The sequence below is a fragment of the Phodopus roborovskii genome, unplaced genomic scaffold (assembly GCF_943737965.1).
Source record: "Phodopus roborovskii unplaced genomic scaffold, PHOROB, whole genome shotgun sequence".
NCBI classification, from domain to species: Eukaryota; Metazoa; Chordata; class Mammalia; order Rodentia; family Cricetidae; genus Phodopus; species Phodopus roborovskii.
In genome coordinates, this window is record NW_026126575.1 from 4,976,037 (window position 1) to 4,991,121 (window position 15,085).

At 44.2% G+C, this 15,085-nt stretch overlaps 1 protein-coding gene across 1 annotated transcript; it reads right to left on the reverse strand.

Moving 5' to 3' along the window:
* Nucleotides 1-1,575: 1,575 nt before the first annotated feature.
* On the reverse strand, nucleotides 1,576-12,983 carry Mrps25 (mitochondrial ribosomal protein S25). Its single transcript, XM_051203315.1, has 4 exons — nucleotides 12,801-12,983; nucleotides 7,554-7,660; nucleotides 2,363-2,450; nucleotides 1,576-1,906 (listed from the first exon to the last, which is right to left on the reverse strand). Exons 1-4 carry the CDS (start codon nucleotides 12,932-12,934, stop codon nucleotides 1,720-1,722), a joined length of 516 nt encoding a protein of 171 aa, XP_051059272.1. The 5' UTR covers nucleotides 12,935-12,983; the 3' UTR covers nucleotides 1,576-1,719.
* Nucleotides 12,984-15,085: the final 2,102 nt, after the last annotated feature.

Below are 15,085 nucleotides of genomic sequence, written 5' to 3' on the forward strand. Positions count from 1 at the left end.
TCTAGTCTGTTTCCCCAAATACTTGTAAATCAGTGTTCAACTAGTTTTATAACTGAGAAGCTGCACATTTTTCATAGTACCAACTAGTTTGTACCTGTAGTTTGGATTTCTCTGTTAAGATAACAGCACATTATCTGCCCCTCCCCCCCTTTTAAAGGACATCTACTAAAGGAAAGCCCAGTGTGGAATTTTCTTGGGACCCGTTTGTATAACTCTGCCCTTCACACTATAGAAAACACCATGGATGCCATTACCTTTTGATTCCAGGTTTAAAACCTGTGGAGAGCTACCATTTTGTAGCTTTTCTCCCTGTGTAAATGAGCTATGTGATGGCATTTAAAATCCGCATGTTCTTTTTAAATTGAATTTTCTATCTAATCAATGTCTTCACTCCTGAAGGAGAATCTGCATTGTTGTGTCTATGTAGAGAGTTGCTGTGCATGGTTATGAGCGCCTTTTACTAAATGCTGTTCAATGTGGCTTTGTTGTTGTGGCTTAATACTACCTACATGAGGTTTATACTATTAAAGTAAATTAAAGACTAGCATGTGTACCACTCATCATTTTTTCCTCAAAACAGTAATGTGTGGCCCGAGCCCATTCTCTGCCCTCCATCAACACCTTAACCTTGACCCAAAGTGACCTCCATCAGTTGGAAAGACCTTTGGTAGAAATACTCGGACTGAACTCTCTATGGCCATCCAGCATGGAGGTAAGGACCCTACATAGACTTGGAGAGCTTGGTGGACCTTACATACAAGTGTTCAGTCAGGTGTCAGACCTACATACTAGGTATTTGTTATGGAGTAAAAAAAAAAAAAAAAATGTGTTCTCAGATTCAGTAGTTGAATGAAGTGCTCTTACATCTTCTGGTCTTTACAATTTGAGGGTTCAGGAGCCCGAATCAGATCCTTACAGCCAGTAATACCTCAATATGAAAATCATCACTTCAGAGGACCATCATGTCAACTCAAGTCCTTGTGTGGTCAATTAGTTTCATATGTATAAAACCTGTCATTCCTAAATAGGAAAAAACAGATTTAAAGAGATGATTTCTCCCAGTGCCATTGGTTTCCTCACACCACACCTGCATCTACTGCCATCAGTAACAGTGGCTCTATAGAAATTATTTGCTACCCATGTATTGTTCCTGTAGCTTTGCCAGGCACCATAGTCAGGACTAAGGTCAACCACATCTGTCCATTATACATTAGAGCCACAAGCGTCCATTCCACTGCAGCTCCTTCAGGCCATCTGAACACAGGTCTGCTGCAGAATCACAACCCAGAGCCAGAGCAGAGGATGGAAAGGCACTATTCTGCAAATCTAAGCATGCCAGCTTCACTGCCTCCCTGAGGCCACCCTGATCTACAGAGCTGTTACACAGAGAAATGCTGTCTTAAACAAAACAAGGCAAAAAAGGTCACACATATTCTTTTTCAACCTAGTAAGCAAGGGTTGAGAATCAAAATCAACTTGACTCCAAGTCACTAGGTGGCATCTTCACTCTCAAGGGCAGAAAAATCTCTGCTACAGCCAACAGATTAGTCCTTAACAGCTTCCAGACTTAACATGTACAGGAAGACTAAATCTTTTATTGACATGTGTTCAGCAGCTGGCAACCCTGTCCTCCTCCCCATGTCCTTTAAACGGGCATGCAAGCAGGCCTTTTCATTGTAGAGAGTTCCATCAGTCCATCCCAAATGATGTTGCTCAGACCTAAGTGCTGGCTTTCAGAGCAGCTTTGTACTTCCCTGTCATCTCCTTGGGTAAAGGCACCAGGGCAGGGCAGGGCACCTGACCTTCCACTTCACACATGCACTCCCGCAAGCAGTACTTCCGGGGGCCAAAGTTGGCTGGATGAGATCGCTGCTGTTTCTCCAGCTCCTCCTCTCTGAGGGTCTCCCTGCCAAGGAACACACACAGTAGCAAAGCATGACCAAAGGCTCCAAACAACAGGAAGCCTCTTCCCTGTGAGGAGAAAGGCACTGGGAAACAGCCCACTGGAGCATCCCACAGGAAAAGGCAAAGGAGCCTGAGTCTTCAGACTTTCTTGGCTTCACTTACTTTCTTCCTGTCCTTCCTCATTCAAAGAGCAAAAAATAAATTTGGGAACAGAGTCTAAGCTTCCCTTTAGCTGCATGCATGTCAGGGCAGGGACCACAGGAAGGATGTTGACAAAAGATTGGGTGACTTCTGCTGAGCAGAAAGACCAGGCCTAAACTGATCTTGCCACCCAAGGTCTTGTTACTAACTGGGGCTGGAAACCTTCCCTCTCCACACCTTCTCTGCACATCCCCTTTACCCTCACATTTTGGGGACTAAGGTTTGCTCTTCTTGTCAGGTCAACCCAGCAACTCACTCTTTCTTGCCCAAAATTTTCTTTATGTGCTCCATGATCTCTTTATTACTCTTGGTCTCCACGTCTACCAGCACCTGCTCCCCAGAATCTGTAAACAAGAGGCAAAGGGAGGAGGGCAGACTCAGACATGCTTCTCAGTCACAGCAGGCTGCCAGGTGTGACATACCTGTAGCCTCAGCAGGTAGGATGATTGACAAATCAAGACCAGCTTGGTCTCCAATTTGCTTTTAGTAGAATTCAATATTTTCTTTAAATCTTATATTATGTATATATGTGCATCTGTACATGAAAGTACAGATACCCGAGGAGTCCAGAAGAGAGTGTCAGACCCCCCCCACCCCCCCACCCCCTGAGCTGGAGTTACAAGCCATCTGACTCAGGTCCTCTGGAAGTGAACCTTAATTGTAAATACTTTTAATTGCTGAGCCATCACTCCAGTCCAATAATTTTTTGCATAACTGATGATTTGCCCGCTTCCCATTAAAAAAAAAAATGAGCAGACAAATTCCTCAATAGATCACTATAGTTCCCTCCCTATTATGCAGTTTTTGTTTCCAGACCAGGTTTCTCTATGTAGCCCTGACTATCTTAAAATTCTGTGAGGACCAGGCTGCCTCTAACTCAGATCTGCCTATCTGTATAGTGCAGTTTTTATGGAAGCTTAACAAAACGAGTCGTCTACAATTCATATGCAAATGAAAAACTACAATTCTGAAATGAAAGAAAATAGGAAAGCTGGAGGTACAGTTCAAGGTAGAGTACTTGGCCAGCCCTGTCAAGACCCTAAGAGCTTGACACTCTAAATAAGCAAACAAATAAATATATAAAAATAGGGGGGGGTGTCTGCTTCCCAAGTGTTTTATAGCTAAAGGTACTGTAACAAAGACAAAGACATGCCCAACAGCTGCATACTGCCAAATGGGACAAAACAAAGCCCAAGACCAAATACACCCTTCTATTTTACAGGCAACTATTTTCAGCAATGATGGCAAGAAAATTTCAACTTAAGCTTTTTCATCAACATTGGAACAGGTCACTCACATGCAAATACACACTAGGAAAAAAAATGGAACAGAAACAAAGCTACTACTGTGTCTGTGCCTACATATGGAAGACAGGGCAAATCTGTGGAGTCTTCAAGTACTAAGTCATCTAGCTAGCCCAAGCTAAAAACAATTTATAAAAGAGGACTGGAGAGATGGCTCAGAGGTTAGGAGCACTGGCTGATCTTCCAGAGGTCCTGAGTTCAATTCCCAGCAACCACATGGTGATTCACAACCATCTATAATGAGATCTAGTGGCACACATGCAAGCATAATAAATGAGTAAATTAAAAAAAAAATTTATAAAAGAATGTAGCTCACCAGATAGATAATGTTTGCCCTGCTGGAGGCACTGGGTGCAGCCCCCAGCGTAGCAAACAAACAAACAAACCCACAGGAGAAAATCTTCATGACCAAGGAGCAGGGTTTTTTTTTTTAGGCATTTAGGTATGATTCATAAAGTCAGTCAGTAACTTAAATTTGAAATTCCTTTCGTGTTGTAGAAGACACTATAAGCCAGAGATTGGGAGAAAATGCACATATCTGACTGGATTCACAATTCAAGAAGATAACCTAATTAAAGATATTCTGCCTACTTTTTAAGTAAAAACAAAAAAAGTAATCAACATTACTCACTAGGAAAATATAATAGCACAGTGGCTAAAACTTTGAAGAGTGGACAACAGAAGGCACTGGTGAAGAGACTCAGTAACTCAGATGCAGACACTTATTTGTGGAGGTGCTAACACCACTACTACCTAGACTAATGAATTGAGACAAAAGAAAACTGCCAAGACTAGTGAAGGAATGTCATGCTTTGTTTGCAGATGATGTGACTTTAAGTAAAATATTCTAAGCAATCCATAATATTAGCAGAAATGGTGTCAAGAGACAAGGTACAAATACAAAAAAACAAATACCACCAAACTACAAGAAAATGTAATGTTCAAACAATAAAAACAAAACTATAGCCAGCCTTCTAGAAACTGGCAAACATATTCAAGTTTGTATAATCCCAACATTCAGCAGGCCAAGGCAGGAGCACCACAAATTAAAGGCTAGTCCCTGGATAAAACAAACAAACAAGCAAATAGCAAAGGACCTAGAATAACAAAGTAACTTGAGGAGGGGGCTAGAGATGAAGTTGGTAACCCAATTCAGTGAAAGAATTCAGAAATTATCTAATAAAGTAGCTTTTGTGTATGGTAAAACATATAACTGGGGTCTAGAGATGGCTCAGTGGTTAAGGATATTTGTTCTTTCAGAAGATAGGGGTTCTGTTTCTAGCACCCATATAATGGCTAACCACCATCTGTAACTTCAGTTGCAAAGGATCCAATGTTCTCTTCTGACCTTCTAGGTACCAGGCATACTTGTGGTACACATACATAAACACAGATGTAAAATAAATCTTTAAAAAAGAAGCATACATTTGACCATTTCAACCAAAAGATAACTCTGGTTTCAATAATACAAACACACTCTATACCCATTCACTCACTCACTATCTACGCTCCTGGCTAGCACCTTCAATGTTCTGAAAGTTACCTCTTTTGGAAATTGCCTAGCCTACCTAGTTGAAGCAGGTATCAGCACTTAATCCTTTGCCACAACACACTGTTGCTCCCCACCAAGGTTATTGATTTTGGATAAAGTTACCAAGGAAATTCAGTGAGGAAAAGTACAGCATATGTTCACCAGCTGGGTATCCTCAATGCAGAAAACAATTCAGTTTCAACCCTGCCTTTTAGAAAAGAACTTGAAAAGTGTATCAGAGGCAGGGTGGAGAGAGGACTCGGTGGTTAAGAGCACTTGCTGCACAATCATTCATGAAGACCAGAATTAATATCCCAGCAACCACAAAACAAGTGGGTCATGCTACACCTATAATCCTAGTTCCGAGCAGGGGTGCAAACAAGGATTGCTGGGGCTTGCTGGCTTCTAGCTGAGCCAAAAACACAATCCCAAAATTCATGGAGAGACCCAAAACCCTCTTTTCACCTTTATGTGTGCACACAAGCTCTAGTACCAGCACACACAAATAATACATATTTTAATAAATATATCTCAGGCTGAGAAGATGACTTAGCACTCTTGCGGAGGACCTAACTTTGATCCCCATCATCCACATGGAGAGTTAAAAACACTTGTTACACTGAGCAGTGGTAGCCCACACCTTTAATCCCAGCACTCAAGAGACAGAGGTAGGCAGGTCTTTGAGTTCAAGGCTGTCCTGGTCTACAGCATGAGTTCCAGGACAGCTGGGGCTATACAGAGTCACCCTATCTTGAAAAACTAAAAAACAAACAGAAAACACCTGTTAACCCTAATTTTAGAAGATCTTGCCTTTGCTGGCTCCTGCATGCATCTGGTGCACATAAACTCATGCAAGCAAATCCACATAACATAAATGTAAAACTCTAAAGTATCACACAGACATAAAATGTAGTTATGTATCTCTAAGGAAAAATGAGAGGGGCTTTGGATAAACAAAGGTATCATAGGCAGGCCACTAACCCACTAAACCAGAAAAAAGTGAATGACCTAGAACAAATTAGAACTTTTTCAAGTCCCCATGTCGGGGTTGGGAGTTAAGAGGCCACAAGCTTGAAAGTTACTATACATCTACTGTCTCACACAGAACTTTACCTAGAACACTGTACAGAAAGAACACTAAGAAGACAGCTCCTAAAAGATGCTGCTGGAAGTGAAAAGGGACTTTCCAGATGTGCTCAAGTGAATATGACCTCAAAAGTTGCATTGGAAATTCCTGATGACATCTGCAGGTGGGACCTCTAGGAGGTGACTAGGATTGGTGTGGATGTGGCCATGAAGGTGAGTTCCAGGATGGCAGCAGTTAATTATGTGAAAAGGAGAGACAAGTCACCAGCTTGCTGTCTGGTCACATGACCCTCTATTGTTACACAGCAAGAACATGTTCTGTAGATGTGGTCCCTAAACCTTGGTCTTCCCAACCCCTACCCCTTCTGTTTCCTGTTCTTTGTGGCTATTCATGCCCACTACAGAATCCAGCATTTTCCTGGACTGAGCAAGTTTGTCAGTGCTGCCACCAGCTACAGCTCTTTTCACTCAGGTGTGGGTCCTGCCACTTTCCCCATCTGTTTCATGGTCTCAGCACTTTAAGTCTCATGCAAGCTCATTAGGGGACTGGATGAGTTGAGAGGCTGACATAATAGAAGGATGTTCAGCTGCAACAAATCAGCAGACGCTGAAGCAAGAGCCCAGGAGTTTGAGGTCAGCCTGGCAATATAATGAGACCCTGTTTCTAAAAGGATAAACTGAATGGGATGTGGCTGTGTGGTAGAGTACATACTTAGCACTTGAAAGACCCTGCATCTAGCCTTAGATAATTATCAAAAACAATGTATATAAATTTTTTTTTCCTTGCGAAAAACAGGCTCCTCCCAGCCCTCCTTGCATTGGGCTGTGGTTCCTAGGGACCAAGACACAGCCCCTGGTATAGAGGACCTTTCCCACAGGGCACATGGCTGGCAAAGAAATTTTCCCAAGACATTCTTACCCACATGAAATTCACAGACAAAACAGACAGGCATATAGTGGCCATCTCTAACCCCGGCATTTGGAAGCCTCAGCCAGGAGGACTGTCACAAGTTTGAGGCCAGTCTGGTGTATTCCAGGCCAGTGAGGGCTACACAATCCTATCTCAAACAAAAAGTCCTAACCTATTGCCCCAGCAGAAAGGGATATATCCTGGTTCTCACTACAGACCCATACTATGGCATGCTGTGACTCCAAGCTGTAACACTTGCCCAGAAAGCACACTGAGGCACTAAGAATGCAAAATCCTGTTACTGTCTTCCTTCATGGAAGAAATAGTTGTCTCCCCTATACACAGAACCTCCCCCCCTTCCACACTCCCCACCCCCAGATCGCACACACACCACCACACATACATCCCCAGCAAAGGGATGTGAGTAGATTAGCCCACGTGATAGCCAGAGAACAACAGGAGATAACCTGGAGAAAGACAGGTGAGGGAGTACAGTCCAGATCTCAGCAGCCATTGGATACCTGGAAAGAGAAACTAAGGGCCATAGTGTTTAGATAGCTCACCTGCTACCTTCACAGAGGACTGGAAAAGAGTGGTCCTTCCATGCCTTACTCACCTAGATAGAACCGCAGGAAGGGCGATGGTGTCATGTTCTTAAACAGCATGATCTGCACCCAAGGGTTCTTATACTGGATCTGAGGGATGTTGAAAAACACGAATTTCCTGCAAAAGGCAAGAAATTAACCCCTGTAACAGCTTTCTAGAAATAAACCCATATGCACCTCCATGTCTGATGTCAGAGCACTCCAGATCTCTAACGTCTTTTGGCTTTGACGACTGCACTACACGTCTTTCTCTTAGGCTGGTTTCACTCCCTGTTAGCAGCTCTCTTTGGTAGATCTTCCACAACTCTGGCATCTTGACATCTTAGGCTCTCAGGAACTTCATGTAGGAACTGCCTTGCTAAACACCTGACTTAAACAGATTTCCTTAACCTTCCATACCACTTCCTGTATCCTTCTTGACTAAATCCAGAACTGCATTCAAGTTCTTGCTTGGGCTAAAACCTGGACCATCTGAGACTTGCATTTGCATAAACCTTGACTTGTTGATGGGTTTCTTTACCACTCACCCCCTTTGGTTTTTCAAGACAGGGTTTCTCTGTGTAGTCTACCTCTGCCTCCTGAATGTCTCCACCTCCCAACTTGGATGATAGCTTCTAAACAGAGAAAATCCATCAGGCTTATTCTTTACACAGGAATTGTTGCAGGATTAGCAGATTGGGATCTTGCCCTGAGGTCACCACTCCCTTTCTTTAAAACTTTTAAAGGAGGTGGCTCCATCATTACACAATTCCCAAATTGTGCATTTAATATCTTTTTCTTTGCCCTATTTGTTCCTTTTCATTGTAGAACTGTATAACCACTTGACACAGTCAATGTAAGGCTGGCTTGAAATACCCTCTATCAACATCATCAACCCAAATCTCTTAAAGTTAGTTTTTTTTGGACAAAGGGAAAAAGCAGCCACATTCTTTGCCAAAATATCACAATGCTCTCTAGGCCAACTGCTAATTTTTTTCCCCCTGTGAATCCTCTTGAGTGGGGCCCCCATAGTTCATAGTGCCCTCATCACCATTGTTTTCCATGTTCCTGCTAGGATGTTCAGGAAGCCTCAGTCAAAAGTGTCTTCCATATCCCAACAAACATGGTCAGGCCTGTCATGGCAATACGCCAGTCCTTGGTAACTTCTGTTTTAGTTACTGTTGTGTTGATGTGAAGAGACAACATGACTAAGAAAACCTTTATAATAAAGAATTTAATTGCGAGCTTGTTTATAGTTTAGGGGTTTATTCCATTATCATCATGTAAGAGAGTATGGTGGCAGGTAGACAGGCACGGTGCTGAAGACGTAGCTGAGGGCTTACATCTGATCTGCAAGTTGCTGAGCCTGGAATGGACTTTTGAACCCTCAAATCCCACCCTCAGCAACACACTTCACCCAACTTCAACCAGGCCTTCTAACCAGTGCAACTTCAACCAGTGCCACTCCTTAGTGACTACACATTCCAATATATGGGGGGGGGGGCATTCTTACTCAAACCACCACACCATGCAGCAGTTTTCTAGAAGTAAATGTATGTAAAGTGTTTTCCCCCCGAAATTCTGTGTGTACTGTTTCCATGGAGAAAGGCAGAGGACTGTTGTGTTCCCAACACTTGCACTTCTATAAGCATCAGGTCACTAAGGGAAAAAAAACCAATGCTCTCTGAAGAGCATTCACAGGGCTCCCCAGCACCAAGTCCAGAGTGCTGTGCACACAGGGCTACACCTCCATGTGTCCAGCAAACATGTTACTGAGGAGGCGCTTTAGACACTGTGTACTGAGCATCGCATGAGTGTTTATGATACAGACATGAAAGAAAACCTTGAATTGTAGAAGGCTGAAACCAGGTAACTTTAAATACACTAAAATATTTACATGGCAAAAAAAAAAAAAAAAAAAAAAAAAAAAAAAGTTCCCAAAAACAAATTCAACATCTGCTGAATGGGTGTGGTGACACACCTATAATCCAGGGCCTAAGGCAGGAAGATGGTGTCCAAGACCAGCATGGGTTACACAGGGCTCAAACAAAAAGTATTAACATTTTCCAAGTCATTAAAAAAAAAAAAAAACTGTTAAACATTAAAAAGTGCTAATTCTGCTAAAATAGCATTGTACACATCATCAGTAAAATTGACATAATTCTAGGCTATAGGAGAAGGTATGTATGAACTACCTTAACCTGTCTGGCAATCAGTTTATGACTAGCAGCTTTAAAGCATCCTGACTGTTAACTTCGTTCCCCTTTTAGATACCTCTGCATCTGAATGAACACAATGGAATAGAAGGTAAAGATGCTGACATTCAGGCTACAGTATTTGGATCAGCATGGTGCACCAGGAGAGACCTTGCTAAAGAAATCCCAGTAGGACTGCAGCATAGCTCTACACAGCAGAGCACTTCCCTAGCATGCACAAGGCTCGGGATTCCATCCCAGAACCACAAAAGGATAAAGCACATATAGTTTTCCACAGCACAGTAAATCTGGGCCACGACTGGCTTCTGGGTTCAAAAGGCTGACAGGAAGTGCCAGTGACAAGAAAAGGCAGCTACTCCTTTTCCTGCTCAACCCTGACATGACCAGCCTGAAAGGCCCCTGTGGACAGACCCTCTGGTCCTCAGACCCTGAAAGGCATTCCTTCCCTTACCTGTCCAGCCTAGGCTGGGATCTATGCTTTCCCTCAAGGTGTCTTTTTGCCATTTCTGTCCACACTTAATTAAGGTTCCTCAAATGCCCTCACCCAAGAGCATCCCTGCTTCCTGCTCAGTCTGTCCCATATCTACAAGCAGGGCTCTGGATCCATGGAACAGAAGCTTTGCCTCAGACACTGTCTAGCTATAGATCCAGGCTTTCTACTTTTAGTCACATGACCCAGGGCAGGGAACAGTTCTTTGCCTCAATGATTAATGCTAATAGGACAGCCCTCTTGGTCATCAGGTTCCTATGACACCAGTCCAGATTGAAGCATCTAGAAATAATTTCAGGGATGAAACTAACTCAACAAAAAGCCTGCCTGAAACCACTTAAGACACTACCACAGCTGGGACAGAATCTGCAGTTAAAGTGACAAAAATGAAATGATTAATCACCAGTAAAACAAATGGACTTGTTAAAACCAGAAAATTAATCTTAGTATTCTCTTTCACTCAAAGTAACATGAGTATTGTTAGTGTTTAAATTACCAGAAAATTCATGTTCTCTCTGAAGTTCAGAAGTAACCTAGGGCTGACTGGCTGAAAGGGATGCAGATGTGGGTGTGGGCAATGGCCATGAGAACCAAATTCCTCTTCCAGCAGGGTGAGTCTGCAAGCAATGTCCAACCTAAAAAATTAAAAGGGGGGCTGGGGAGATGGTTCAATCAGTAAAGTGCTCGCTGCTCAAGCATGAAGAGCAGAATCTGAACCCCAGAACCACTCACAAACAAAAAAGCTAGGGGCTACATCGATGGCTCTGTGGTTAAGAGCACTTGTTGCTCTTGTAAAGGGAGAGGGTTCAGTTCTTAGCACCCACATGGCAGGCTCACACCTGTCTGTAACTCCCATTCCAGGGAACCTGGCTCCCTCTTCTAACTTTTGTGGGCACTAGGCATGCATGTGGTACACATACATACATGGAGGCAAACAAGTCTCAAGTTTTTTAAAAGCCAGTGAGGTGTGGTGGCACACACCTAGGAAACTCAGTGGTCAGGAAGCAGAGAGAGGCAAGATGTTCCGTGAGTTGGATACTAACCTGGTCTATATAGGAGTTCCAGGCCAGGTAAGGACACACACTGAGTCTTCTGTCTCAACTAAAACTTAAAGATTTTATTTGGGACTGGAGAAATGACCCAGCAGTTAAGAGTACTTACTGTTTTTCCAGAGGACCTGAATTCAGTTCCCAGTACACATATCAGGCATCTCACAACTGCCTGTAACTCCAATTTCAGAGGATCCAACACCCTCTGGCCTCAGCAAATACCTGTACACACACCTGTGCACACCAGACACACACACAGTGTGAAGAAACTGAGAGGCACACAACACAGAGATTAGAACAAATCTAAAAACAGAAAGGCCAGATGTGGTGACACCTGTAATCTCAGCATTAGGAGGGAGGGATGGAGACAAGATAATCTCCAGGGATTGCTGACCAGCCTAGGTGAGACCATGAGGCCCAAGAAAAGATACTACTTCATAAAGAAAACAAGTTTGCCAGCTTCTTTGGTTGAGTGGTGGTGTACATATGTGTATACACACACACACACACACACACACACACACGGCTCTGAGTAAGTAATTACATCAACACAAAACCTTGAAAAGCTGCAAGTCCTGCTTCAGGGAGGAAACAGCCCTGAACACTCCCAAAGCACACTGTCCAAAAGCTCAAAGGCTGAACCTCAGCAAGCCTCTGCTCCTTCCCATCCCAAAGCAGACAGCGGTCCCACCATCACAGAGCCTTGTGCAAACAAACCAGAGCCATAACCAAATATTAGAACCAAACTGGAACCAAGAATCTTAGAATAGTACTTATTGAGAACCAATGACCTGTGGCACTCTGCCAGGTACTTTTTTCTCCCCGACCCCTCCCTCAACCATCTCCAAGACTCTGACTTTCCGGTGTTACAACTAAAAAATGTGGTCAGAAGTTGAGCGAACTACCACAAGGTCAAAAACGAATTAAGAGAGAAGCCTCAGCTGTTCTATCACTGCATCCTGGGAGCTTCGTTTTAAAAGCATGAATCCCTGACAAGAAAGTAGAGCTCAAGCCATCTGGTCCACCGACACCCAGTCTTCCAAAAGGCCCGGCACCCCAACATCCACTGTTGCTTGACCAGAGAAAAAGGCTAGGAGGCAGCTTCAGGCTCCCTTGAAGTCTAGGCCAGACCACTCTCCGCCAGAATTACTCTCTTCTCATTCTGATTCCTCCCACAAACTCACTCCTGTCTACAGACATGGGCTGGTTTCTGGTACTGAATCTGGCGTTTCCGGTGCTCAACGAAGGTTCAGTGAGTACTGGAGGATCCAAGGCAATGCTCAGAGATGTTAACGGGTCAACGAAACCTTACAGTCGTCAGCTGTCCTAAGCTGCAGCAAGCCATGGTGTGCACAGGTGCGGGAACTTACCACTCCGCTCCCCACGCCAAAGTTGCCCGCGCCACGCCGTGCGAGCTGCCCGCCCTGGAGTGGATTGGCGCTCGGGTTTCTATCGGGACCTGTCAGGATGGCCTCCACCGCGTCAACCTCTCACTGAACCCCGCACGGTGTGACCCACACTCACCTGGCACCTTCGCCCAGCTCCCCGTGCGTGTTGTAGTTCACTGTCATGACCTTCACCGAGTCCTTGAATATCACGTCACCGCGACTCAGGTACTGCAGTGTGCGGCGGATAGGGAAGCTACCCTTCATCGGCATGGCGGCGACAGCAGCTTCTCAAGCCGCGGACCCGCGCGTCTCCACAGCGCGCAGAATCTTTGGAGGCGCCTCCCGGCAGGCCACACAGCCGCAAGGCAGCCTGGGACTCGTAGTCTCGGCCAGGGGCCTTAAACGCTCCGGCACTGGAAGTCAACCGGTCATTTTGCCCTTTCAGAAACCAAGTGTCCTTTCCCGAGATATCCAATTCTGAAATGAAGAGCTCGACCGAGAAGCTGCTGTTAAGTCAATAAAAATCCTTAAAAACAAAAACAAGCCGGGTGGTGGTGGCACACTCCTTTAAACCGAGGACTCAGAAGGCAGAGGCAGGCGGACCAGCCTGGTCTACAGAGTAAATTCCAGGACAGCCTCCAAAGCCACAGAGAAACCCTGTCTCGAACAAAAAAAAAAAAAAAAAAACCAAACCCAAAATTTGCAGTACTGGAGGGCTCAGTGGGTACTTGCTGCTCTTCTAAAGGTTCTGAGTTCAATTCACAGCAACCACCTGGCTCACAACCATGTATAATAGGATCTGGTGCCCTCTTCTGGCTTGCAGAGCACTCGTACATAAAACATAAATACAATTTTTTAAAAAACTGATTTGCAAAGGAGGAAAGAATGTGGCTTGCTTTGGCGCGTCCAGGTTGGCTCTGAAGGACTCTGCTCAGAGGACGGGTCTTTCTCATTTACTTGTAAAGAGTCTCTGTGACTATACTGCACTATAGGACGGCTAGTCAACAATATGTCACTCAGCGCTGTAATTTTTATCTTAGTGTCTTGCCTGTGTGTTCTATGGATCATGTGCGTGCAACGTCCGCAGAGGCCAGTAGGGAGTGTCAGACCCCCTGAAATTGGCGTTACACATGGTTGTGTGCTGCTTGTGGACCCTGGAAACTGAACCTAGGTCTTCAAGAGCAGCAAGTGTACTTAACTGCTGACCCATTTTTCCAGTCCCACATACTATCTATCACCTGTAATTTTAATCATTATTCATGAGTGAAACAAATTTTTTTTTGGCTTCCCAAGATTTTTCCTTTGTGCTTAGCTTAACATAGTTTCAGGTATGCAGATAGTTTTAGTATTTGCTCTGATTTGTGTTCTCTGTGAGTGTATCATTCATTTTTTTTTTTTTTTTTTTTTTTTTTTTTTTTTTTTTGGTTTGAGACTGGAACTCATGTATCCCAGGTTAGACTTGAAGCCCTGATCCTCCTTTCTCTGCAGACTCCCAAGTGCTGGGATTATAGGCACATGTTTTATGTTTTAACAAAAACTCTCCTGCCCCACCCCATTCCATTTTAGACTTTGTTTTTTGCATCTGCACTGACTTCCCTGTTTCATAGATTCTACTGATAAGCTCATTACAGTATTTTATTTCTAGTATGGGGGGGTTATTTAGTGTTTTCACCTCTGCTCACATAATCCAACTGCTCTGGGGACCTCCCATTCACACATATGGAGGCTGGGGGAAGACAAGTGTCCAGTTCTATTTCTGCCTCTCTCCTTGAGACGAGGTTTTTCACTGATCCTGGAGCTGTTGCTAGGTTGGTGGCCACAAGCTCCAGCAATTGGGATAACCCACACTTCTGGGGTTACAGGCACAACTGACCTGGACTAGATTTTTTTACATGGATGCTAGGATCTAAACTCAGGGCCCCATGTTTGTGGAGCAAGCATTCTTACCCACTGAACCATCTCCCCAGCGCCCAGCTGTTATAGATTTATTTCCTTTGAGTGTTTTGCCTGCACGTGTGTAAGTGCATCACTAAGCTTCAGTCAGGACTCCACAGCAAGATCTTGTCTGAAGAGGAAAAGGGTAAACTCCTTGAACATACTGCAAGAATGCAGCAGGCACTTCCTTTGCCATAGCTGTAGGAGTCCTCACCACTAGAACCAATAGGAGCAGCCTTCTCAGGAAGCAAGGCCTCACTGTGCCTGGTGGACAGTCAGCCTCCAGGGTTTGTCAAGGCTATCTGCCAGGCTTGGTCAGTACAGACATGTGATCCCAGAAACTCTGGAGATGGAGGCAGAGGATCCTAAGTTCAAGGACTGTATGGATACAAAGTGAATTCAAAGCCATCTCAGGGAATTTAGCAAGACCCTGCCTAAAAATAAAGAGTTAAAATATAGCTTAGTAGCAGAGTACATGCCTGGTAC